At 46.7% G+C, this 24,294-nt stretch overlaps 2 protein-coding genes and 1 long non-coding RNA gene across 13 annotated transcripts; 1 reads left to right on the top strand and 2 right to left on the bottom strand.

Annotated features, from left to right (window-relative positions):
- Positions 1-83: 83 nt before the first annotated feature.
- On the top strand, positions 84-14,538 carry LOC120842279. 5 transcript variants are annotated; one of them, XR_006078110.1, is made up of 6 exons: positions 178-424; positions 948-1,048; positions 1,222-1,389; positions 1,641-1,738; positions 3,463-6,826; positions 14,143-14,538. XR_006078110.1 is itself a non-coding variant. In XM_040213311.3 (5 exons), exons 1-5 carry the CDS (start codon positions 334-336, stop codon positions 14,209-14,211), a joined length of 630 nt encoding a protein of 209 aa, XP_040069245.1. In that variant the 5' UTR covers positions 178-333; the 3' UTR covers positions 14,212-14,538. The 5 variants fall into 5 exon arrangements, 1 of the variants encoding a protein (XP_040069245.1); XR_005798442.2 differs by lacking the exon at positions 1,641-1,738 and having other exon boundaries at positions 84-424; positions 3,412-6,826; XR_005715894.3 differs by lacking the exon at positions 1,641-1,738.
- On the bottom strand, positions 12,758-15,576 carry LOC121837096. The gene is made up of 2 exons (XR_006078111.1): positions 15,288-15,576; positions 12,758-14,504 (listed from the first exon to the last, which is right to left on the bottom strand). It is a non-coding gene; the product is annotated as an uncharacterized LOC121837096 (long non-coding RNA).
- A 177-nt stretch (positions 15,577-15,753) lies between these two features.
- Positions 15,754-24,164, bottom strand: LOC115314188. Of its 7 annotated transcripts, XR_006078109.1 has the most exons (6): positions 23,861-24,164; positions 23,260-23,345; positions 22,919-23,086; positions 22,570-22,667; positions 20,711-20,904; positions 15,870-16,009 (listed from the first exon to the last, which is right to left on the bottom strand). XR_006078109.1 is itself a non-coding variant. In XM_040501973.2 (5 exons), exons 1-5 carry the CDS (start codon positions 23,949-23,951, stop codon positions 15,755-15,757), a joined length of 801 nt encoding a protein of 266 aa, XP_040357907.1. In that variant the 5' UTR covers positions 23,952-24,164; the 3' UTR covers position 15,754. The 7 variants fall into 7 exon arrangements, 3 of the variants coding, with proteins under 3 accessions (XP_040357907.1, XP_042148470.1, XP_042148471.1); XM_040501973.2 differs by lacking the exon at positions 22,570-22,667 and having other exon boundaries at positions 15,754-16,009; positions 22,919-23,093; XR_006078108.1 differs by lacking the exon at positions 22,570-22,667.
- Between the last annotated feature and the right edge of the window lie 130 nt (positions 24,165-24,294).

Raw genomic sequence — 24,294 nt, 5'->3', positions numbered from 1 at the left:
CGTTTTGTTATTTTGTTGATTTTTAGATGACGTTTTAAAGTAAAAATATATAAAAAAGTACTTTTCTTGTTTTTGTTTGTTTTTACTTTTTTTTTTTTTTTTCTTGCTTGATTTTTTAATTTTGGCTGGTACGGTTCCGTTCTGTTCCGCCTTGGCGCCCTTGGCCGCGGGGGGCAATGTTTTTGTTTTCGTTCTACGTTCAGGTGTTGAGTGGCGACGTATTAACCGTCGATAACCAGCTGAAGCAGCTCAAGTTCTCGAGTGGAACGAGGTTGACCGTGCGCAGTGGCAGCCGTTCACAACAAAAACAATGTATGCACTCAGTTTCGCCGGATGAGTGCCGGCGTCGATCGCGAACCGCCAGAGCCGCCAAATACCTCTCGTACATCTCCAAGAACACCAAGAACAGGAGGTATTCATAAAGGTGAGTGTTCACCGCACTTTAGTGCTTCAGTTCCGTTTGGAGTCGTTTGACGTAATTTAGTCCGGTGCGTCCGGGAACAAAGGCAACAAAGGCGCTACCAGAAATGGCGGGAATGGTCGGTCGGTGCTGAATGCTGATGCCATCCAAGCGGATTTGAATTGGGTTTCGTGCGCTCAACGTGTCGATTTGTTTCTTGAGCTGCCTTTACCAACCGCTCGCCCGAAATCATTCGGTAGAACATGCGGACGTGACGGCTAGCAGAGCCCTCCGCAAAGGCTTAGGAGCGCGCTCACAATTTTGGAAGCTTCCGTATGACCGCAAGTGCTCAATAAGTCGCTATAGCAATGATTGCATGCCATCGACACAGATTTCGATCCAGTTTTTCAACGAGACAGGAAGGCCCAACGAAGCAAGCGTAGAATCTGATGCTTCGCCTGTCACTGTCTGCGCGGGAACACGCCGAGAGGCGCTTAAACGAGCTGCCAGGGCGTAATTAAAAAAAAAAAAAAAAAATCTAACGCAGGTCTGAACCACGCGAGGATCGTCTCGAAGCATGGTAGCCTCAACAGACGCTTGCCGCCACACGCGAGGAGAAAGCAGGAGGCCCGAAGTTTGAATGTGAAGGTAAAACGTGCTTTAATAATAATGATCTTTATCTGCACGTTCCTTTGTATGACTAAGGTGATCGTGCTGAGACACAATATAGCAGCGATTGCTCTCGAACAAAGGACAGGACAGCAGAAAGGCAATGAGAGGCAGGGAGATAACTGACCTCTCTGTTGTAAAACATTTTTCAGAGGAGGTGCGAAGAGCTGGCCCTCACTTTTTCAAGGCAGCCGCAGAACACTACGAGCCCCGAATCACTGCCGCGGCTGACTCACGCGGATGCTGTGCTGCACCCTGCACTGCACATGGTTCGAAGCACACTTCAGGGGACCAGTGCATGCCCCTGATGCATCGTCGCGGTATGTTTTGTACTGCTTTTCCTAGCGGTGCACTGAGCAGTCCAATCTTGAAGGGAGCACGCGAGTGCGTAGCCAGTGCTCCATGCAGCGAGGACCGCAAGCACCCGCGGAAGCTTGGAGCACACGCAGTGACGCCAGCAGCCGTGCACGCTGGCGTCGTCTGCTACTGTACCGTCCTTTCGTTCGGTGCGCAGAAAAAAAAAGGAGTGACCGCTCTGTTAAAAGTCTGATGGTGAAGGCATCCTTTACAGAAGCACTGTATGGCTCTCTGCACGCTAGAATGGGGGCTGTCGTTGATGCTCGCAGAGGCGTCGCCCACAACTAAGCAGACGACCAAAGTCCTGAGCAGGTGACTAATCGTTTCATTGTTGTTCTTTGGTAGGGTAAGGTAGATAATGTGCTTCTACTCCCAGCTTTTTTTTTTTTTTTGTTTTTATCACCATTTAGTATGTTACCATCAAAACAGCATCCTGGTGTTCACATAAATATGTGTTAACAATACCTATCGTCAAATATGTGACTCAAAGAGCCAACTGCGGCCGAGGATATCTTTTAAGTGTTCTTTTTCTCACAAAGATCCCTGGCATCTGGCATTGACTTTTTAGCCACGTACCTTGAGTCCACAAAAACAATGTGCTTTAGCTAAATGGTATTCACACAAAATACCTCCTGACAAGCTGCTTTCACTCTCGAGCCTCGAAGAAATTTTGCAGTTTGATTTGAACTATGTTGCAGGTTAAGGAGGTAGGGTCAGGGAAAAGAAGGTGGGAGAGGAGGAAGCGGGCACAATGCTGGTCAAACCCTCTCCCTTCGCCGGCGTTGCATCCATCTCGTCCTCTCCCACCTTCCTTTTTCTTCCCCTACCTTCTTGAGTTGTCACCGACCATATAAAAGGCATGCATTGATATCACTTGTTCGTTTTGTGGCCATGGCGCCAGCAAGGTTTGAGAAACGTATCCTGCTTCACAGGAATTCAGCACTCAACATGGAGAAACTATTGGCAGTGCTGCTGTAATGTCTTTGTCCTCGTCTTTTGCAGCCATCTAAAAAAGAGAAATATAATACTAGGAACACAGAGCAACGTCACGCGCCAGTACATAGTGTACTACGAAGGGCAGGTAAATTGACTGCGGAACACGATTTTCTCAATGTCCTCACGGTTCTTTCAGCCAAGTACATACAGATAAGATGATTACCATTAGAAATGTTGAACGCCAATCCGAAATGTTTTTTGGCGGTGTGCCGAGCAAAAGGACATTGCTGCAACAGAAAACATGTGCCATCCTCCGCCTTTGGTGCTTCTGTGTCTGCGCCGAGCTTCCGCAGCCACCAACAGTCAACGCTGCATGGACTGCCCGCCATGCTTTCATGCGTTCCATGTATGATTGGCACGGCATGTGGATGTGTCATGCAAGTGACATCAGCGCTGTTGGCAGTGCCATGCTGGTGGTGGTTGAGCTTTGCTAGGCTCTGACCATTGACAAGCTGTTTTATGCAATAATCGCTCTTGGAAGTCCCCAAACTGTTTTTAGCAATTCAAGTGTCAGATTTTTTTTTAGCTATGGTTATACAGGTTTTCTTTTTTAACATTTACAGATTTCAAAGAAAAAGTGAAAGTTATGACAGTTATAAGTTATACGGCCAGGCGGACATTAGATTCATGGAAGAATGCAGCTAAAAGTCCGTGTAGATCATGTGTATCATGCTTCTCTGCTGCGCAGCTACATACTTGCGTAGGACCACCCCCATGAAGTGGGGTGGGGGGGCTGCATGCGTGTGTTGGGTAGCCCCTCTTGGTTTTACAACTCTACCCTGTTGTAAAATTTTAGATTTTAATGCGAACAAGTTGATAACAAAAAAGAACTTGGTCAACATTGATCTTACAACTAGAGATGTAAAAGGAACAAAAATAGAGAACAGCAAAATGTGGAAGAAGACATCTCGCTTCTTTCATTTTCATTTGACTAAGTGACATTGGTCGGCGACTGTAAGACTTTTAATCACAATAGTTATACACCACAGGTCCCGGGGATGATGGCATCGATGAGCTCGCTTTCGCCTTGTCCAAGGTAGCAGCGGAACACTACGGGCAGGCCCGGAGTCACCGCACCGGCTGGCTCACGGGCGTCGTCCTGTACTCTGCACGGCACTGCGTGTGGCTTAACCGGCCAAGCAGAGGGTCACTGCATGACCTTTATGAGGCGTCGCTAGCCATTGTAAGTATATTTTGGACGCTCGTGTCAGGGGATGTACTTTTGTGTTCTACAACAGAACGTGTTTGGTGGCGGTTCAGTCTTGCCAATTCAGCCATTTCGAAACATAATTTTGTGGCGACTTGGCTTAGGTTTTCTGGCTCGGCCGTCTTTTGCACCAGTGTCTAGGCTCGGCGTAAGCCTCTTTGTTCTTTATTGTCAAGGCTAGTGTAATTTCTGCTACGCCGTCGAAGCAACTTCTGCATGCGAACAAGATGCAAGACGAAGCTACATGCTCGTGCACAGTGCATGACCACATGTGAAAACTAATAGAGAGTTTGTTTCGCTGCAATCGTGCCCATGCGCACCCACTCGCAACATGAAGTGAGTTTGTTTCGCCGCCGGCACTCCACACGTGCATGCGCTCGCTGCGCCCTGAGAATTAAGTGTGTACCTGAATGCACTCCCGTCATGCATCACTTAGGCAGGGAACAAGAGCAGATGACTGGTTTGTCCACCATGCGGGACAGTAGAACTGCAGAAAAAGTGAACTTTCTGCTAAAAAAATGACGTCCCACGAGCAACAAAATCGGACACGAGCTTGAATTGTGTGTCTGCTATTCTATAAAGCAAGCAATCCACAACCTGTGCTTAACTTGCAAGTTTTCAGTCATTTTGTTGCCGTACAGACTTCCAAATACACCGGTGGATAAAGAAAGGTTCACAACGAACATCAGCCACTGCGAGATATCTCTCACCATGTGTGCGGGGCTAAAGAGTTGGGACGTTAGTTGACAAAGCTTGCCCGGCAGAAACCTGCGACGCGTCCAATCGGGAGCCGAGAAAGCTAAACTGTTTTAACCCGAGGCTTGGATAAAATCACAGTGTTTAAAAAGGAGCCATGGAATTTATTTTGGGTGGGATAAATTAATTTAGATTCATATTTTGCTAATACAGTTGAACCTTTCAAGAACGAAATTCTCGCGGCAACGAAGAAATCTGGCGGCCCCAGCGAACGTCCATAGGGTTCAATGCATTTGCACCCTCTCAACAGCAAAGAGTTTTAAAAAGCAGTCCCGCATTAACGAAAGTTTGAGGTAGTGATCTGCCATAGAGTTATTCAATGTGTCTACCAAGTTGGCATTTTCAAATTCCCTGAGTTTTTCAGGTTTCCTCTGAGTACTTTTGTGAAATTCCCTGAGTGACACAGAACTTTGTTTTAGGTCAAGATGGGCGGACACCATGTCGCCACATGCTGTCACTCTCTAAAAAGCATGTCATAAAATAAAATAACAACACAATACAGTTTTGATGATAGCGAGTAACTTTTATTATATTTAAAAAGAAAACAGAACGAAGTGGTTAGTAAAATTGATAGCGAATAAAGTATAAAAAAAGGTAAACTGAGGTTTACGTGACCCCCCCAGGTCTGGTCATGTGACCTCGGGGGGGGGGGGGGGTGTCGAGACCTGACGGCGACGCCGCTCAAGCCGGAAACGGGAGCAATAACAGGGAAAGGAAAGGGTAAACAAACATAAGGCGTTCAAAGTGCGATTGCTCAACCCTTGTTGTCAAAACACTCCACCTAACAAAATCCTAAGGAGTCGCACAGTGACAGCGGTGTTTGCACGCGACCGTTCCAACAGCGGGCACTCCCTGCCCTCCCCACGCGCGCAGGTGCCCTTCCCCTTGCTTTTGCCATCCTCCACTTCTTTTGTTTTTATTGGTTGCTTTTTTTATTTTTTATACAATTGCTTTTTCGCTGCGCATCCCCGCGTGCGCGTATGGTGGGTTGGCGGTCTGCCAGCCTTGCAACCCGAGCTGTGTGCTCCCTGCCGGCGCAATCCAACCTATAGGGAGAAGCGAAGAACGGCCTTCGTTCGCTACATCGAGTGTCCCCTCCATGGGAGTTATGGGCATTCGATACAGAAAAACAATGCAATTTTCTAGGGGATGTTTGGACTGTTTCATATAAACAATAATTCGAAATACGGGTGTGATATAACCGGGTTCGACAGTATGTTTGGCCGTCTCCCTTAATTTCCAGATACCTTCGTTCGTTTGGCACGTATATCCCCGATGCTAGAAAGCGCCGACGTTGTGTTCGCGCTGAGAGTGTCCGACAGTGCACATAAATACATGTGCGAAGCCGTTTTGGCACCGTTTTTTTTTCCCCCATAGAAATGCATTACCGGAAGTCAATTTTCGACTGGTTGCTGTCTGCTTCAACTTGCGTCGGCACACTAGCACCACTTGAACCTCTAGCGTACATTACAATAACCCTACGCGATCTGCAACATTTTTTTGTCAAATGAGCCAGTTTGGAACCCAGAATTGTGAAAAATGGAGCAGTACACTCGTCCGACAAGTTGGGCACATACGTTTCCGACAAGCATCGGCGCGGCCATTGCTGTTTACATTCGGTCAAATAATGATGACAATGGCAACTAGATGCTTTTTTTGGGGGGTTGGTGAAAACAGCGTTTTGCTAGCCCATCTGTTGGCAACTACCTAGGTACGTGACGACACCGCCTGCTGCTATTTCGCTGTCCGCCGCGTGCACGCCGAGATCGCTCACGCCTTGTTTACTACCTTTCGTTTGGCCTGTCGGAAAGATGCCGCCTCCCATTAAAAAGTTTAAGTTTTTTGCACTTCAGGAGAACTCTGCGATCACTGCCAAAGCCAGAAAGAAGTCTGATATTACAGAGGAGTTCAGTATCCTTTGCTTCTCGCTTTCTACGATTCTGAAATCCAAGGACAGCATCATGAAAAGTAATAGGTGTGCTTAGTTGTCCATTTCTGCAGCAGCGAAATTCTTGCGAGAACGAAAAACGTTTCCTTCCCCCGCGGTTTGGTTATTACGGGTGTGATGATGTGACTTAATTTGGAAAAGAAGTGCAAGTCAACCCATGGATCGGCCTGGAGGGAGAAACGAAGAAGAGAGATTTTGGAGTGCGTGCTCAGAGGGCGTGAAAAGGACTGGCCGGGAGATTGTGCAGAGAGCGGAACGACACGATCGGCCAGGGCAATCGGCGGCCTCCTACTGTCTGACCAGCAGCCTGTTCCAGCGAGGGCAGCGAATAGAAACCTACGCTGCCCCCGGCTTCCTACAGCGGGAGCGCTTGGTGCGGTAGCTCTGGGGCCGCCGACGGAAGCCAACCGCTCCCGCTCCTGACTTCCAGCCACAACCGTGGGCCGACAACGACAGCACAAGACACACTGCTGCACAGGGACTCAAAGACATGGTGACTGATGCGTTTTCCTTTCTTTAACTAAGTTTTCTTTTTTTGTATAAGCATATGAACCCTTTGATTTTTTTTTGTAAATATAAGTTTTCATGAAAAACGAAGGACATTGTATTTTGTCAATTATTAACCACAAAGAACCCTGTGACAACGGGGTTCAACTGTAACATATTGTTCAGTGGGCCGAGAGTCAAAAGTCTGCTTTTCGGTACGAAAATTCGAAAACATGACGGACTATTTTGTACTTCCTTTCCCTCAAAAGCTTTCCGCATTTTCAGTGCGACACATCCGTGGTACCCAAAGCACGTGAGCCGGCCCTAGCTCACATGTTAGACTCGACCACTGTGTCACCATTGGCGACGAGATGTTTTGGTGGTTTCATCTCGCGGACGCCTTCCTGTAGCGGTGCTGGTAGGATCGAGCAGACGACGCGCTACGTCAAAGCGCCGAGTGGCTAGTTAGTTCGCCTCTATGTCGATTAAAAATGGATTATTAACCCTTTGCAGTCAGATACTCTGACCAACTTAAAGGGATTGTCCGGTCAAATTTTGTATTCGAGAAAACAATTGAATATCATTGCTATTGCCTCGAGACGCATCGTACGTGCAAAATCTGAATTTTATATGGCCCTCTGCGTGAGTAATTGAATTTATACTGCTGCAATCGCATTCTAGCGTAAACGCGGTTTTCGTTGGCAACATTGGAGCTCTGACGTCACAAAACACAAAGCGAGCATTTTTGTCTCGTCGATTGCCTGTGAGTGAACGCCTCAGCGTGCTTCGTTTTTGTTGTTGTGCTCGACTTGTTTCGTGGTTGGGTGAGATTTTTGTTGCGCGGTTGGGTGCCATATCCACCGGGCAGCACATGCGAGCCAAGACATGACGTTCCGCACTTTTCCGCGAGACGTGCAGTGATGAGCAAAGTGGATCGTCGTCGTGCGTAGGGACTGGGTTCCCGTCAAGATCGAGATCCCGCTTATGCAGCAATCATCTCACAGAAGAAAGCTACTAGCTGAGTTCTAAGCGGACAGAAGGGTTGTGAGCTGAGGTGCGATGCTGGTGCCAACGATATTGAACTACGTCCACCCACTCCTCGCCCAAATCGGGCCAGTCAATTTAGGTCTGTTCGATTCCCCTGAACTGGCTGAACTAGTTCAACGTCCGTGCAGAGGCAGACGACAAGAGCAGACGGCGATAGCAGACGACACTCCTCGTCCGCCTCTGCTCGCGGTACCATTTTTCGCAGCTCTTGCTCAAATGTGCAATGTTTAACAATAACGCCGATACAGAGGTTGCATTTCCTCTCATTTATGATAATAACGTACCCGCGGTGGATGCGGAATTGAGATCAAAACCGGGGGTAGGAATTTGCTTGATTATGATATTCTGAAAGCGTTTTGGGCACCTGCTCGCGTAGGTTTAGCTCCCTGTGGTGAGTGTTGAAATATTGGCTCACGTAAATTGTTTATTTTTGATGCTATGCGGAGATCCACAGTGTTGATATTCTTACTTACAGACACAGGAAAGGTATTGCCCTCATGATAGTCCCCGCCTTCAGTTGCTCTTGGATGCATACTGAAGATCCGATACATTTCAGAGGTCTGGGATTTAGTGCGTTGACACTCGCATGTCCCCGTAGCTGAGCATAATACTGCATGCTTTGTCCGCTGGTATCTTTGGACGCCCACTAACGGGCCTGGGAAAAATGCCGAGAATCGGCATTTTTGCCGATTCTCGCTTCAGCTTGACGCCGAAGTTACGGTCGATAACAAGACGCTACCGTCAAGCCTTCCTCTTCGAGGTGACCGGTATGCCGACCGCGCGCTGCCGCCAGCGACTCCCGACGTAAAATCATCCTGGTGCCGCGAACCTATCGTCGAAATGCAAAGATTCCCTTTGAGGGGCTTTTGTCGCTACCAGAACTTCCTGGCCGAATCGAACAGACCTTGATTATGCAGCGAAACCGAAACCAACAGCTAGGCCATCTTGAAATGATACCAGAACTTGTATTTAGCACGCGTGCAGCTCGATATCCGTTTGACCCGCGTGTGAAAATGGAACGTGACTACGATTCACCAAGCTCGTCCAAGTCAAGTGACGACATGCATTTGAACGGTTCGCCGTTTGCCTTCGGCCCGCGTACATCGCCTCTGGGGGAACGACTCGCAGCCTCATCACCGATCCAGTGGATCCGTCGAAATATCTGCCCAGATGCCGCTTCGTGTACCTAGCTGTGCCACTTCAGAGGCGAAATCTGCATCCTTTGCTTTGCAAGCGCCCCTAGTTCGATCGGCGTCCGTCGCAGTTGTGTTTGCGCGAAACAGCATACGTTTGCTCGAAGCTTATGGCTGTCTGCGAGTAATATCTTGCTAAAAGGCGTGACTTTTTCTGCACGTGCTTGGGAACTGCATTAAAAGAACCGTGTTTCAGTAGGGTACTGCCTAGGAGACTATATAATTCGAAACAAAATACAAGACACCCGTCGACCAACGCTTGTTATCCCCACCATCTGACAAACCTTTGTGTTTTGTGACGTCACACAGCACCTACGGATGTCAGCCATTGACACTGGCGAAATTTGGGGTGCAGTTTCGTACATAGGCTCATGAAAGGTTTAATTAATAACGGGAGATCATATACCAAAATAAAAATGACGTTTGTCTATATGAAGGCTCCCTCGATGTAACGAGCGCAACAACGTAAGTACTTCCGGTTTCGACCGGACAATCCCTTTAAAGGGCAACTCCGGCCAAAACTCAAAATGAAATAAATTACTGGTATCGTTGTAGACACACAAAATACGACCTCAGCCAAAATATTACGTCCGTGGGACGCCGCATTCTCAACTAATGCCGATAATAAAAATGTGACCTGCCGCAAGCCGCTGCTTCTTAGCGGGCGGCCAGCGGGTTGGCGATCGCTAAAGCAACATTGCGCCGTGACGTCAGTATCGTTCTCTTTTCCTCCGGCCCGGGCGTTGCGCGGAGTGCGTTTCTTCGAGCCGCTACCACCGGTACTTCGGCTTGTGATTGGCGTGTTTAGCCGTTGATTTTATCTGTAGCCCATGTAGCTTCGCTATAGCCTTTTGTTTATCTGCTTGTGAGGACTCCAAGACTCGTTTTAGCGAGCAACTTGGTGCGCCCAAGACTGCCCAGCTGTTCCTCAAAAGATGCCGAGTACAACTTGTAGCGCTGTGGGCTGCTCAAACAACCCGCTGTGCAACACGGAGGTGCTTTTTCACTAGTTTCCAACGGACCAAAAACTGGAGAAGGTGTGGGTGAACGCTGTTCGACGAGTAGACTTTGGACTTCGGCTTTTAAGCGCCCGAGGAAAAAAAAAAAGAACGAAAAAACAGACATGTACAGCCCAGCACACATGTGTTGGGGTGCCGCAGCCCGCGCCGGAGAACCTCAAAGCTTCGTGTCTGGGACTGTCCCGCAGCGCGAAAGCGAGGGGGCCCTCAGGGCGTCACCCATCCCTCCGTATCCTTTCATCCTCCTCCTCAAGAGCTGCGCTCTAATCCGGCGTTACAGGGAGTCGTAAACGGCTTTTTTTTTTTTTTTTTAAGTTTTGAATATTACTTATTTTACTGTAGGTAGATGTGGGAGTTGTTTACGAAAATATTTTTGGAGACCGCAGAAGCAGACCACACGAGTCACCCCCCTCGCCCAAGTGAGGGGTGACCTGCAGTCTGTTTGGAAAGATACTGTGTCTGTAGCTTTGATACAAAGATATCTTTCAAAGATACTTTGAAAGATGCTGTGTTTGTAGCTGGCTTCAGTTGCTGCGTTCGAATGTGCATCTATTGACATTTGGTGACCGTAGCAGTCAATTTATTGTGCAGGAGGAGACTGGTGGGGCGAGATCAGGAGCACACTTGGGCTCTCTTGCAGTACTTTTCAATGCGGCCACAGAACATGAACATAGGGTTCTAAATAAGGACTGAACGCAGATGGCCGTTACTCTCTGGCGCCTATTATTTTGACAAGCCTTCCATGAAAGGCACTTTTTTTTTTCTCACCTGGAACATAGGGTTGAAGTATCAAACCGCCCGTGCGAGCGAAATAGGATATCACCAGAACATCTCGGTGCTAATAATCGCAGGGAAGATGAGAAATGCAGGGCATGTCTTATAGCTCAGCCTCCAGCGAGCACTCATCGCCTTTCCTCATGCTTTGGCTGTGCGTGCATTCTTGAGGTTTGCAAGATGCCTAAGCATTGCTGAATGGAATGCGAACGGCTGGGTGTGTCTTACAAATGTCCCGCCTCTACGCGTTGCCGAAGGTAGGAAGCTCTCTTGCTGGAGGCAGGGCAACTGAGGCTTCTCATAGCCATTCTCATCTTGTGAGGGACTTAGTCATTAAACCATTTTAAAAGTGGCAGTGCTACACCATACAATAAAGGTTTTTACAAAAGCAATATGTAATTGATCTTGTCAAAAGCTAGTTATAAATAGAAAGAAAAAATATCAACTTGCTTCAGTGAGAAAAACGGATGGTGCCTTGTATTCAAGTTTACAAAAACATTTCTACTGACAACCTAAAAAAATTCCATTGAATGGTGCTGTTTTTAACTGGACTAAAAAGACCCATGTCTGTGTACAACTATCTATAGTCCGTTGCAACCTAAGGGCGAGGGTAAGATGGGCCGGGGAGGAGGAAGCAGACGGAACGCTGGAGAAGAGAGGGGGAAACCTTCTCTCTTTAGTGTTCCGCCTGCTTCCTCCTCCCCAACCCGTCTTACCCTCGCCCTTCGTTCTTAGGTTGCAACTGACTATAGACTCTTTCAAAGCTTATATTAAAGACCCAGGCAGTGACTGTCTACCCTAGATATATCACCATCGTCCTTCACTGGTGCTATGAGACCTCTTCCACAACAATGAAAAATCACAACTTCTCGGAGATGAAATGCATGCTTTAAAGGGGCCCTGCAAGGGCTTTTTGACTGGTTTTTCATTTGCACTGAACGTAGTCAGTGCAACTTAATTAAACTTTTCTTTTCTCGAATTTCGCTTTATTTTAAAAGTTATAGGCAAATTAAAATTACAAGAACAAGCAAAACATAACCTTTTTCATGACGTCCTTGGTCGCTTGAGTGGCCATGAACTAGAAGAGGGCTAAGTGAGCTCAGCGAGCGCTCCGTGTCAACAGCTCGAGAGGGCGCCATATAGCATGTTCTGGAAAGGCTGTATGAAGCGGGCAGCCAGGGGGGCTCGCATTGCATTTGCTGCACGATTAAACACTAATTCGGCATGACACTTCATTGGTCACAAACGACAGCAAACACGGGGTAAAGATCAGTTCAGAACGGGAGCCACTTCGCACTGCCATACCGCCAAAGGGCCAAACCGCAAGCCAAAGCTGCTCGCCGAAGGCCTTTGAAATGCTCGGAACCGGTCGGATTTTCGACTGCAGCGCCGCCGCATACACCCGAGACCTTTCTACGCTTGCCCTCGTCATTGCCTGATCCCACTACACCTTTCTAGTATGCGCCGCCTTTTCCACCGCTTGGGTGGCGGGTATGTCGAAGGGTCGTTTCTTGTTTCCGAACTTTATAAACTGCATTTGTTTCTTTTCTGGTCTAAAATACTGAACAAAAACTACTTTCACAAATAGTTGAAACAGTTCTTTTAGCTTTTAGCGGCTCCGACCACTAGTAAGCCCAGGACCAAAGACGTCGCATTTCGCGCGCTTTCAGCAATGCGGGTCGCCCCCGTAGGTAAAGGAGGTTTCTGCGTCGGCCGGTTAAAATATGACGCACTGACATTTAGTTACTTTCTCCGTGCCCGCTGGCTTGCCTGAACGCCAAGAGACGTGGAAACCGCAAAAAAGGTAGACGCTTAAATATGGTTGCAGGGCCCCTTTAATGAAGGGGCAAACAAATCAGTGCAGCCCTTAAAATAAAGATATAAAATCTGCACTCGCAGAACAGCCGGGCTTTAATTTCTTTATTGCTTTTAACATTTCGGTGTTAACTTGTTTGATTGCTGCAATCTTGTTAGTCAATATTACTAAAAAAAAAAGATGTGCTTGCATTGACCAAAGTGTGAACATTGTTCACACTCTAACAATCTTCAGTCCTGCTTGGCAACGGTAGCAATACATGTACCAACGTTCTCAGATCTAGGTCAGTTGACAAACTTCGGAAAACGCCCGACGCCTTTTTGCAGTGTGTCCGCTCAGTGGCATCTGCCGCAGTATCAGCCTGCCCTTTGGACAGATCCAGTGGAACGTTGGATGCACATCACCTGCAGTGGAAAGTGATTTTTTTTTTTTGTTGTTGTTGTTCTTATAGTAAACTTAAGGCCTGCACAATACTTAAAACAGAAAGAGCGTTGTTCAAAAAGCGTTTTTCGTTGACCGCAAAGGAATTGGCACTAGGAATGCTATCCGCCCTTACCTGCTTGTGCACCGGCAACAGAGAAAAACTGGTTTAGAGTGCAGCTCTTAGGTGCCCATTTCCACGCTTCATTGCGTCGCCGTCTGCATGATCACCTTGCTGAATTTAGTGAGAAATTGAATTTGTGTTGAGGTCACGCAATGTCAATTTTTCTGCTAAATCTAGCTGAGGAACTGAATTTGTTTGTGAGTGACGTGGCATGAAGTCATGTGCCATTTAGCAGGGTTGTTTCCTCAACACCAATTCAGTTTCCCCGCTAAATATAGCGGGGAAACTGAATTGGTGTTGAGGTTGTGTGACATCAATTTCCCCACAAGATTTAGAGAGGAAACTTAAACCGCTAAATTTAGCGGGGAAATTCTTGCTAAATTTAGCAGGAAATTTAGCGAAAATTGCCTGCTAAATGGGAGGGGGAGGAGAGGGTATGGAGGGATAGGAGAGGCATAACCTCCCCTCCTCCTACTCAAGCGCTGCGCTCTAATTTCATGTTACAAAGAATTGTAAACGTCTCAATTTTTTTTTTTTTTTTTTTTACTGCTGCTCTTCTATGGAGCTTGTCAACCGACAGATCTAAGAAAGTTGATGTGTACGGCCCGAGCAGAGGCATCTATTTTTCCAAGCACAAGTTTTGAAACCCCTTTTTTATTGAATTCTTTCAAGAAGAGACTCCGTTTAGAGGAAATGGCAACGAATCTCCTTTTAGCAAATTTGTTTTTAGAAAAACAAAATTCACCGAACTTGACTGCTTGCTCTAGCATTTGCTTGTCCTGCCTTGGCTGATGGCAAAGCCGAGCCAGTCAGTCAGTGAGTCGCTCGCTTGGGCGGCCAGCATATTCAGAGCATGATCGACAAGTTTTTATGCATGCCACATCCCTGCTGTTTTCGCAAGAATAATTTTACATTTTGCCTGGTTTACAGCCCAAGAGAGGAGAGTGGGTGCTCAAGCATAGGTCAACATGCCTCAGTGCATCATGCTCTAGTCTTTAGCATCTTCCAGACTTGCTTATGTTAATCGAATGGATTCACTAAACGGTGCTCCTTTGCAACTGATTGTTGTAGGCTGCACCTACAACAAGCAGTTGTAAGTGCAGTACATTCTATTAGCATAAAATAAAGGCACACAGCCAAATCACCTCAATGATGCCTAGCAAGTGGCGAAATAAACTTCCCTTTAACAAAGCATGTGTAGCTACCGAGACATCACATTATTCAGAGTGCAGATGCAGAGTAGCTTTCTTTTGGCCTTTGCATCATCTTCCATTGTCCAGGCACAAGCGGCACTGCCGAAAAAGACCAATAAATAAATATTCAACACGGTGTATTATTCACTTTTGTACCTGCAACATTACCGTCCTATATAGATAGTCGACAGCTGCCCCGGCAACTTTCCGGACATGCGGAATCAAAACATCTCATCAACACAAGTGCTATTCGCCACTGCCGTAAGTTGAAGAATACTTTTCAAAAAAATAAAAGTGCATCTTTCAACGCAGTGTCTAGCGTAACCTTACCCCAAGATTTCGAGTTACATCTAAGGTACCCAATATGAAAAATAAAGTTTGGTCCGACGTAACCTAATATGAAAATTAAAGCTATGACAAACAGAACCCAAAATAAAAGTTAGTTACGTCCTATGTAACCTACGCAACGTAAGTTTCGCTTTACGGCCGATGCACGACATAAATACAAAAATGTCATGACTTACTACTGCATAACATCCGATGCAGCATTCATTAGTCGGTTAAAATCTCAACTCTATCCGCACCTCCAGCTTTGTTGAGGGGGCTGGAGTGTTCCTCGCACATTGAAGCTGCTGAAGCTGGGCATCCCCTCCTCTAAAACAATTTACTCAATTGTAGGTACTGGAAACAGAAAATGAACCAGTGTGTGATGGGTTTGGGAGGGAAATAAACGTGGACAAAAGGCAACCAAGCAATTTAGAAGAGACTAGACCCGCCGAGCTAACGTTCTGTACGAACAATCTGAACCTTATATACTAGTTCTTGTACAAATACAAGATACCCACGATATTCCGCGATAAGTAGCCACCAAAATTAACATACCAATTAGGCAGTTCTGTTCGTAAGTCACGCAAGTCGCCGAACTCTCCTCGCAGAACGTTCGCGAAACAAAAACGGCCATCTTGGAAAAATCAAAATAGTGATGGTGATAGCGATGGGGCTTCTATAAAAACTCGGAGAACAAATGTAATCCCTTTATCCGATATATAAAAGAAAAAAAAAAAAAAAACTTATGGAAAACATTTACCCTAGCAAAAACTTCTTAAAATAATGGTAAAGTTTAAAATAAAGATCTAAAGTTTAAACATTTAGTTATGTTAAAATACACTTGGTAAAGTCTATAAATCTTGTTTCAGTAATTAAATGCAAACAGAACACAGACTTCGTAACCCTTCTTGCTGATAGCCTTTCCTTGCAAGCGTGAATGGTCAAAAGCCGATGCCATGATAGGCAGAAATACTGCGTAGATAGCACGCTTAGAGTGTCCAGAAAAAATTAATGGGGGATGTCTACTTTCCATAAACCTTTTCGGAGTTTACCCTTCCTGCACGTTTCACAGTAATCTGCGGCATGGATTCACCACACTGTTTTTGTGAAGTGTGGCAAAACGTATGCACCACCATAAGAAAAAAATATGACAATTTATTTAAGTACAACAGGAAGCCACGAGAGGGGAAGATGGCAAGATCCGATCCACCAAAAAGGACTGGGCCTAAGAGTGCAGTCTTGAAAGGCTTGGCCCATGAATCAGGACGATTTGAAACCTATGATGAATGCAGAGAACAAAGGGGTCGATCAGGTGAACAGTAACTAATATCTGACCCTAACATGCAGGGCAAGATCTGTTTTGTTTACCTAATATTTGTTATGCCACCAAAAACCAACGTTACTAAAACACTCAGCTAGGAAACTCAACCTTGGAACCTGGACTGCTGGCGTCCACCGAGACCAAACTAAATATGATAACAGTGCCACTCTTTAGCAACAAGTCAAAACATGAAAGTTGCCTTGCATAGCTACTCCAAGATGGCCCTGCGAGATGACACCAGTGGCCCTTCCGAGAATCTACGGAACCAGTCAGTGCAGCAGTGTAGTTCACGGAGTGGCCACCGCGGGAGAAACAGTGGCATTGCGATCGCATTTAGTTTGATTCTCTCATATGGATTGAAGCCACTTTTTCAAAGGAGGCTCCTATAGCAGTTTTCCAACCGAGTGTACTAGCCACGTTGTCAAAAACTTAATTTCTTCCTAACAAAAGCCGGCATAAGTCCATTTTTTTTTAGAAAAAGTTAACCTCGAAGGCTTCAGGGGGGGCCGTCCCCCCCCCCCCCCCCCCTTTCCCCCACCCACACAGTTTCCCCTAAAATCTGCCAAGAAACTGAGGGAAAAGTGAGGACGAGAGCAGGTGTGGATGTCAGGACACCCGAGCTCTGGTTCGAATGATTAGTGGGTACACCTAAACTAGGTGCCTTTGTCTTTACTGCACTCGTCAAAGACGTTCGAATGCGAGAGCCCAAAGCTGGATACCGGCGTTCTGCATTCGAATGTGTTCGACGAGTGCAGCAGAAACAAAGGCTGCCTTTGTCTCCACTGCACTCGTCGAACGTATTGGGATGCAAATGCCAAAGGCCGCCCCCGGCGTTTGGCTCTCGCACTCGAACGTCTTTGACAAGTGCAGTGAAGACAAAGGCACCTAGGTTTAGGTGCCTCTGCGTTCTGATGTCCCTGCACTCTCGTCTCCCCCTCTCCATCAATTTCTCGGCTCATAGAGTTCTGAAAGTTTAACACTGGCAGTGTGCGACAGTAGGCCAGCAGGATGGCATACTCTCCCCTACATGATACGGAATGAGCAGGATCGAAGACAGACAACTCCGGACGGAACGTCCGCAGTTTACAACTCTTTGGGGGCATGCGCTAACTAGCTATCATCATCGTCGTTTTTGACGTCACGGGTAGGGCACACTGGGACAGACTGCGCAGATCTTGGATCCTTCGGCTCGACAGTCAGCGTTATGCGCTGTATCGCGCAGCAAAGCCCATTTCGCGCATTGTTTTTATTTGGTGAAGTTATACTTGAAACCGTGCCACGCGTAGTCATGCTAACAAACACTTTTGGCACTAAGGTGTCGAAATGCTGGGATGGTGATGTAGTGTTCTCCACCCCAGTACAAAAAGATGGACGATTAAAATAGAATATCCAGCGCTTTACCCCACTACAACATCTAGCTAGCATGGCGAATAGGGTGTATTTATTTTATTATTATTCAAACAAAATAAAGCTGAGAAAGAAATGTCTCATTAAATTGAAAATAGGAAAGCGAAATTCGGGAATCTCTAACCTGTGTAGTAAACACTTCAGTGAAAGCGACTCCGTGTATCTTGGTGGTTCCGATGTGTTTTGTAAGTGCTGATTTCTTATTAGTCCCAAGTTGATTCATTTTTGGTCTTTTTAAACCAGTAAACAAACATTTCCTCAAAACAACTGGCATTGACGGTGGCTGGCTTCCAGAGTCGTCTCAATGAAATCCCTGCTTGTTCACTCGATCGACGTGAAGCATGCGAGACCCCCTCGCGACCGAAGCCTTAAATTTAGTAAGTCGGTGACAATTAGCATCCCAAAAAATTAGGTATACACCTGCTATGAATTCCTACCGTTTGTATGTTTAATTTTTCGGTCCCAATTGCGCATAATGTGTGATGCGCTTTTCAGCGAGCAATTTTACATTTGTAAACAATTCTTAGTAAAAATTGGATAGAACTAATTAATCGATCGCCTGAAATTGCCGCGATGTGACAAACTTCTTTGCCGCGTATTCGATGCGGGAGGAGCTAATCCGTCAGTTGCTGAAGAGCATTAGCTCGTCAGCAACTGCGGTGTCGGCGAAATAGCAGCGGGCGGTGTCGTCACGTGAAACGTCACATACCTTGGTAGTTGCCAACAGATGGGCTTGCAAAATGCTGTTTTCACCAACCAAAAAAAAAAAGAATCTAGTTGCTATTGTTATTATTTTTTGACCGAATGTAAACAGCAATGGCCGCGCTGATGCTTGTTGGAAACGCATGTGCCCAACTTGCCGGACGAGTGTACTGCTCCACTTTTCGTAATTCTGGGTTCCAAACTGGCTCATGCGACGAAAAAATGTTGCAGATCACATAGGGTTATTATAATGTACGCTAGAGGTTCAAGTGGCGCTAGTGTGCCGACGCAAGTTGAAGCAGACAGCAACCAGTCGAAAATTGACTTCCGGTAATGCATTTCTATGGGGGAAAAAAAAAATGGTGCAAAAACGGCTTCGCACGTGTATTTATGTGCACTGTCGGACACTCTCAGCGCGAACACGACGTCGGCGCTTTCTAGCATCGGTGATATATGTGCCAAACGAACGAAGGTATCTGGAAATTAAGGGAGACTGCCAAACATACTGTCGAACCCGGTTATATCACACCCGTATTTCGAATTATTGTTTATATGAAACAGTCCAAACATCCCCTAGAAAATTGCATTGTTTTTCTGTATCGAATGCCCATAACTCCCATGGAGGGGACACTCGATGTAGGGAACGAAGACGAAGGCGGTTCTTCGCTTCTCCCTATAGGTCGGATTGCGCCGGCCGGGAGCACATAGCTCGGGTTGCGGGGCTGGCAGACCGCCAAGCCAGCATACGCGCACCCGGGAATGCGCACGCGGGGATGCGCAGCGAAAAAGCAATTGTATAAAAATTAAAAAAAGCAACCAATAAAAACAAAAGAAGTGGAGGATGGCAAAAGCAAGGGGAAGGGCACCTGCGCGCGTGGGGAGGGCAGGGAGTGCCCGCTGTTGGAACGGTCGCGTGCGCTCATTTTCCCAAACACCGCTGTCACTGTGCGACTCCTTAGCCCCCCCCCCCAAAAAAAAAAAAAGATTTTGCCAGGTGGAGTGTTTTGACAACAAGGGTTGAGCAATCACACTTTGAACGCCTTATGTTTGTTTACCCTTTCCTTTCCCCGTTATTGCTCCCGTTTCCGGCTTGAGCGGCGTCACCGTCAGGTCTCGACACCCCCCCCCTGAGGTCACATGACCAGACCTGGGGGGGTCACGTAAACCTGTTTACCTTTTTTTATACTTTATTCGCTATCAGTTTTACTAACCACTTCGTTCTGTTTTCTTTTTAAATCTAATAAAAGTTACTCGCTATCATCAAAACTGTATTGTGTTGCTATTTTATTTTATGACATGCTTTTTAGAGAGTGACAGCATCTAGCGACATGGTGTCCGCCCATCTTGACCTAAAACAAAGTTCTGTGTCACTCAGGGAATTTCACAAAAGTACTCAGGGGAAACCTGAAAAACTCAGGGAATTTGAAAATGCCAACTTGGTAGACACATTGAATAACTCTATGGCAGATCACTACCTCAAACTTTCGTTAATGCGGGACTGCTTTTTAAAAACTCTTTGCTGTTGAGAGGGTGCAAATGCATTGAACCCTATGGACGTTCGCTGGGGCCGCCAGATTTCTTCGTTGCCGCGAGAATTTCGTTCTTGAAAGGTTCAACTGTATTAGCAAAATACGAATCTAAATTAATTTATCCCACCCAAAATAAATTCCATGGCTCCTTATTAAACACTGTGATTTTATCCAAGCCTCGGGTAAAAACAGTTTAGCTTTCTCGGCTCCCGATTGGACGCGTCGCAGGTTTCTGCCGGGCAAGCTTTGTCAACTAACGTCCCAACTCTTTAGCCCCGCACACATGGTGAGAGATATCTCGCAGTGGCTGATGTTCGTTCTGAACCTTTCTTTATCCACCGGTGTATTTGGACGTCTGTACGGCAACAAAATGACTGAAAACTTGCAAATTAAGCACAGGTTGTGGATTGCTTGCTTTATAGAATAGCAGACACACAATTCAAGCTCGTGTCCGATTTTGTTGCTCGTGGGACGTCATTTTTTTAGCAGAAATTCACTTTTTCTGCAGTTCTACTGTCCCGCATGGTGGACAAACCAGTCATCTGCTCTTGTTCCCTGCCTAAGTGATGCATGACGGGAGTGCATTCAGGTACACACTTAATTCTCAGGGTGCAGCGAGCGCATGCACGTGTGGAGTGCCGGCGGCGAAACAAACTCACTTCATGTTGCGAGTGGCTGCGCATGGGCACGAGTGCAGCGAAACAAACTCGCTATTAGTTTTCACATGTGGTCATGCACTGAGCACGAGCATGTAGCTTCGTCTTCCATCTTGTTCGCATGCAGAAGTTGCTTCGACGGCGTAGCAGAAATTACACTAGCCTTGACAATAAAGAACAAAGAGGCTTACGCCGAGCCTAGACACTGGTGCAAAAGACGGCCGAGCCAGAAAACCTAAGCCAAGTCGCCACAAAATTATGTTTCGAAATGGCTGAATAGGCAAGACTGAACTGCCACCAAACATGTTCTGTTGTAGAACACAAAAGTACATCCCCTGACACGAGCGTCCAAAATATACTTACAATGGCTAGCGACGCCTCATAAAGGTCATGCAGTGACCCTCTGCTTGGCCGGTTAAGCCACACGCAGTGCCGTGCAGAGTACAGGACGACGCCCGTGAGCCAGCCGGTGCGGTGACTCCGGGCCTGCCCGTAGTGTTCCACTGCTACCTTGGACAAGGCGAAAGCGAGCTCATCGATGCCATGATCCCCGGGACCTGTGGTGTATAACTATTGTGATTAAAAGTCTTACAGTCGCCGACCAATGTCACTTAGTCAAATGAAAATGAAAGAAGCGAGATGTCTTCTTCCACATTTTGCTGTTCTCTATTTTTGTTCCTTTTACATCTCTAGTTGTAAGATCAATGTTGACCAAGTTCTTTTTTGTTATCAACTTGTTCGCATTAAAATCTAAAATTTTACAACAGGGTAGAGTTGTAAAACCAAGAGGGGCTACCCAACACACGCATGCAGCCCCCCCACCCCACTTCATGGGGGTGGTCCTACGCAAGTATGTAGCTGCGCTGCAGAGAAGCATGATACACATGATCTACACGGACTTTTAGCTGCATTCTTCCATGAATCTAATGTCCGCCTGGCCGTATAACTTATAACTGTCATAACTTTCACTTTTTCTTTGAAATCTGTAAATGTTAAAAAAGAAAACCTGTATAACCATAGCTAAAAAAAATCTGACACTTGAATTGCTAAAAACAGTTTGGGGACTTCCAAGAGCGATTATTGCATAAAACAGCTTGTCAATGGTCAGAGCCTAGCAAAGCTCAACCAGCATGGCACTGCCAACAGCGCTGATGTCACTTGCATGACACATCCACATGCCGTGCCAATCATACATGGAACGCATGAAAGCATGGCGGGCAGTCCATGCAGCGTTGACTGTTGGTGGCTGCGGAAGCTCGGCGCAGACACAGAAGCACCAAAGGCGGAGGATGGCACATGTTTTCTGTTGCAGCAATGTCCTTTTGCTCGGCACACCGCCAAAAAACATTTGGATTGGCGTTCAACATTTCTAATGGTAATCGTCTTATCTGTATGTACTTGGCCGAAAGAACCGTGAGGACATTGAGAAAATCGTGTTCCGCAGTCAATTTACCTGCCCTTCGTAGTACACTATGTACTGGCGCGTGACGTTGCTCTGTGTTCCTAGTATTATATTTCTCTTTTTTAGATGGCTGCAAAAGACGAGGACAAAGACATTACAGCAGCACTGCCAATAGTTTCTCCATGTTGAGTGCTGAATCCCTGTGAAGCAGGATACGTTTCTCAAACCTTGCTGGCGCCATGGCCACAAAACGAACAAGTGATATCAATGCATGCCTTTTATATGGTCGGTGACAACTCAAGAAGGTAGGGGAAGAAAAAGGAAGGTGGGAGAGGACGAGATGGATGCAGCGCCGGCGAAGGGAGAGGGTTTGACCAGCATTGTGCCCGCTTCCTCCTCTCCCACCTTCTTTTCCCTGACCCTACCTCCTTAACCTACAACATAGTTCAAATCAAACTGCAAAATTTCTTCGAGGCTCGAGAGTGAAAGCAGCTTGTCAGGAGGTATTTTGTGTGAATACCATTTAGCTAAAGCACATTGTTTTTGTGGACTCAAGGTACGTGGCTAAAAAGTCAATGCCAGATGCCAGGGATCTTTGTGAGAAAAAGAACACTTAAAAGATATCCTCGGCCGCAGTTGGCTCTTTGAGTCACATATTTGACGATAGGTATAGTTAACACATATTTATGTGAACACCAGGATGCTGTTTTGATGGTAACATACTAAATGGTGATAAAAACAAAAAAAAAAACAAAGCTGGGAGTAGAAGCACATTATCTACCTTACCCTACCAAAGAACAACAATGAAACGATTAGTCACCTGCTCAGGACTTTGGTCGTCTGCTTAGTTGTGGGCGACGCCTCTGCGAGCATCAACGACAGCCCCCATTCTAGCGTGCAGAGAGCCATACAGTGCTTCTGTAAAGGATGCCTTCACCATCAGACTTTTAACAGAGCGGTCACTCCTTTTTTTTTCTGCGCACCGAACGAAAGGACGGTACAGTAGCAGACGACGCCAGCGTGCACGGCTGCTGGCGTCACTGCGTGTGCTCCAAGCTTCCGCGGGTGCTTGCGGTCCTCGCTGCATGGAGCACTGGCTACGCACTCGCGTGCTCCCTTCAAGATTGGACTGCTCAGTGCACCGCTAGGAAAAGCAGTACAAAACATACCGCGACGATGCATCAGGGGCATGCACTGGTCCCCTGAAGTGTGCTTCGAACCATGTGCAGTGCAGAGTGCAGCACAGCATCCGCGTGAGTCAGCCGCGGCAGTGATTCGGGGCTCGTAGTGTTCTGCGGCTGCCTTGAAAAAGTGAGGGCCAGCTCTTCGCACCTCCTCTGAAAAATGTTTTACAACAGAGAGGTCAGTTATCTCCCTGCCTCTCATTGCCTTTCTGCTGTCCTGTCCTTTGTTCGAGAGCAATCGCTGCTATATTGTGTCTCAGCACGATCACCTTAGTCATACAAAGGAACGTGCAGATAAAGATCATTATTATTAAAGCACGTTTTACCTTCACATTCAAACTTCGGGCCTCCTGCTTTCTCCTCGCGTGTGGCGGCAAGCGTCGCTTCGAGACGATCCTCGCGTGGTTCAGACCTGCGTTAGATTTTTTTTTTTTTTTTTTTAATTACGCCCTGGCAGCTCGTTTAAGCGCCTCTCGGCGTGTTCCCGCGCAGACAGTGACAGGCGAAGCATCAGATTCTACGCTTGCTTCGTTGGGCCTTCCTGTCTTGTTGAAAAACTGGATCGAAGTCTGTGTCGATGGCATGCAATCATTGCTATAGCGACTTATTGAGCACTTGCGGTCATACGGAAGCTTCCAAAATTGTGAGCGCGCTCCTAAGCCTTTGCGGAGGGCTCTGCTAGCCGTCACGTCCGCATGTTCTACCGAATGATTTCGGGCGAGCGGTTGGTAAAGGCAGCTCAAGAAACAAATCGACACGTTGAGCGCACGAAACCCAATTCAAATCCGCTTGGATGGCATCAGCATTCAGCACCGACCGACCATTCCCGCCATTTCTGGTAGCGCCTTTGTTCCCGGACGCACCGGACTAAATTACGTCAAACGACTCCAAACGGAACTGAAGCACTAAAGTGCGGTGAACACTCACCTTTATGAATACCTCCTGTTCTTGGTGTTCTTGGAGATGTACGAGAGGTATTTGGCGGCTCTGGCGGTTCGCGATCGACGCCGGCACTCATCCGGCGAAACTGAGTGCATACATTGTTTTTGTTGTGAACGGCTGCCACTGCGCACGGTCAACCTCGTTCCACTCGAGAACTTGAGCTGCTTCAGCTGGTTATCGACGGTTAATACGTCGCCACTCAACACCTGAACGTAGAACGAAAACAAAAACATTGCCCCCGCGGCCAAGGGCGCCAAGGCGGAACAGAACGGAACCGTACCAGCCAAAATTAAAAAATCAAGCAAGAAAAAAAAAAAAAAAAAAGTAAAAACAAACAAAAACAAGAAAAGTACTTTTTTATATATTTTTACTTTAAAACGTCATCTAAAAATCAACAAAATAACAAAACCGGAAGTGAC

This window comes from Ixodes scapularis, unplaced genomic scaffold (genome assembly GCF_016920785.2).
Source record: "Ixodes scapularis isolate PalLabHiFi unplaced genomic scaffold, ASM1692078v2 PGA_scaffold3__209_contigs__length_174095766, whole genome shotgun sequence".
Lineage (NCBI taxonomy): Eukaryota > Metazoa > Arthropoda > Arachnida > Ixodida > Ixodidae > Ixodes > Ixodes scapularis.
The sequence above is the reverse complement of the archived record's forward strand: the minus strand, read 5'-3'. Positions and strand labels throughout refer to the sequence as shown.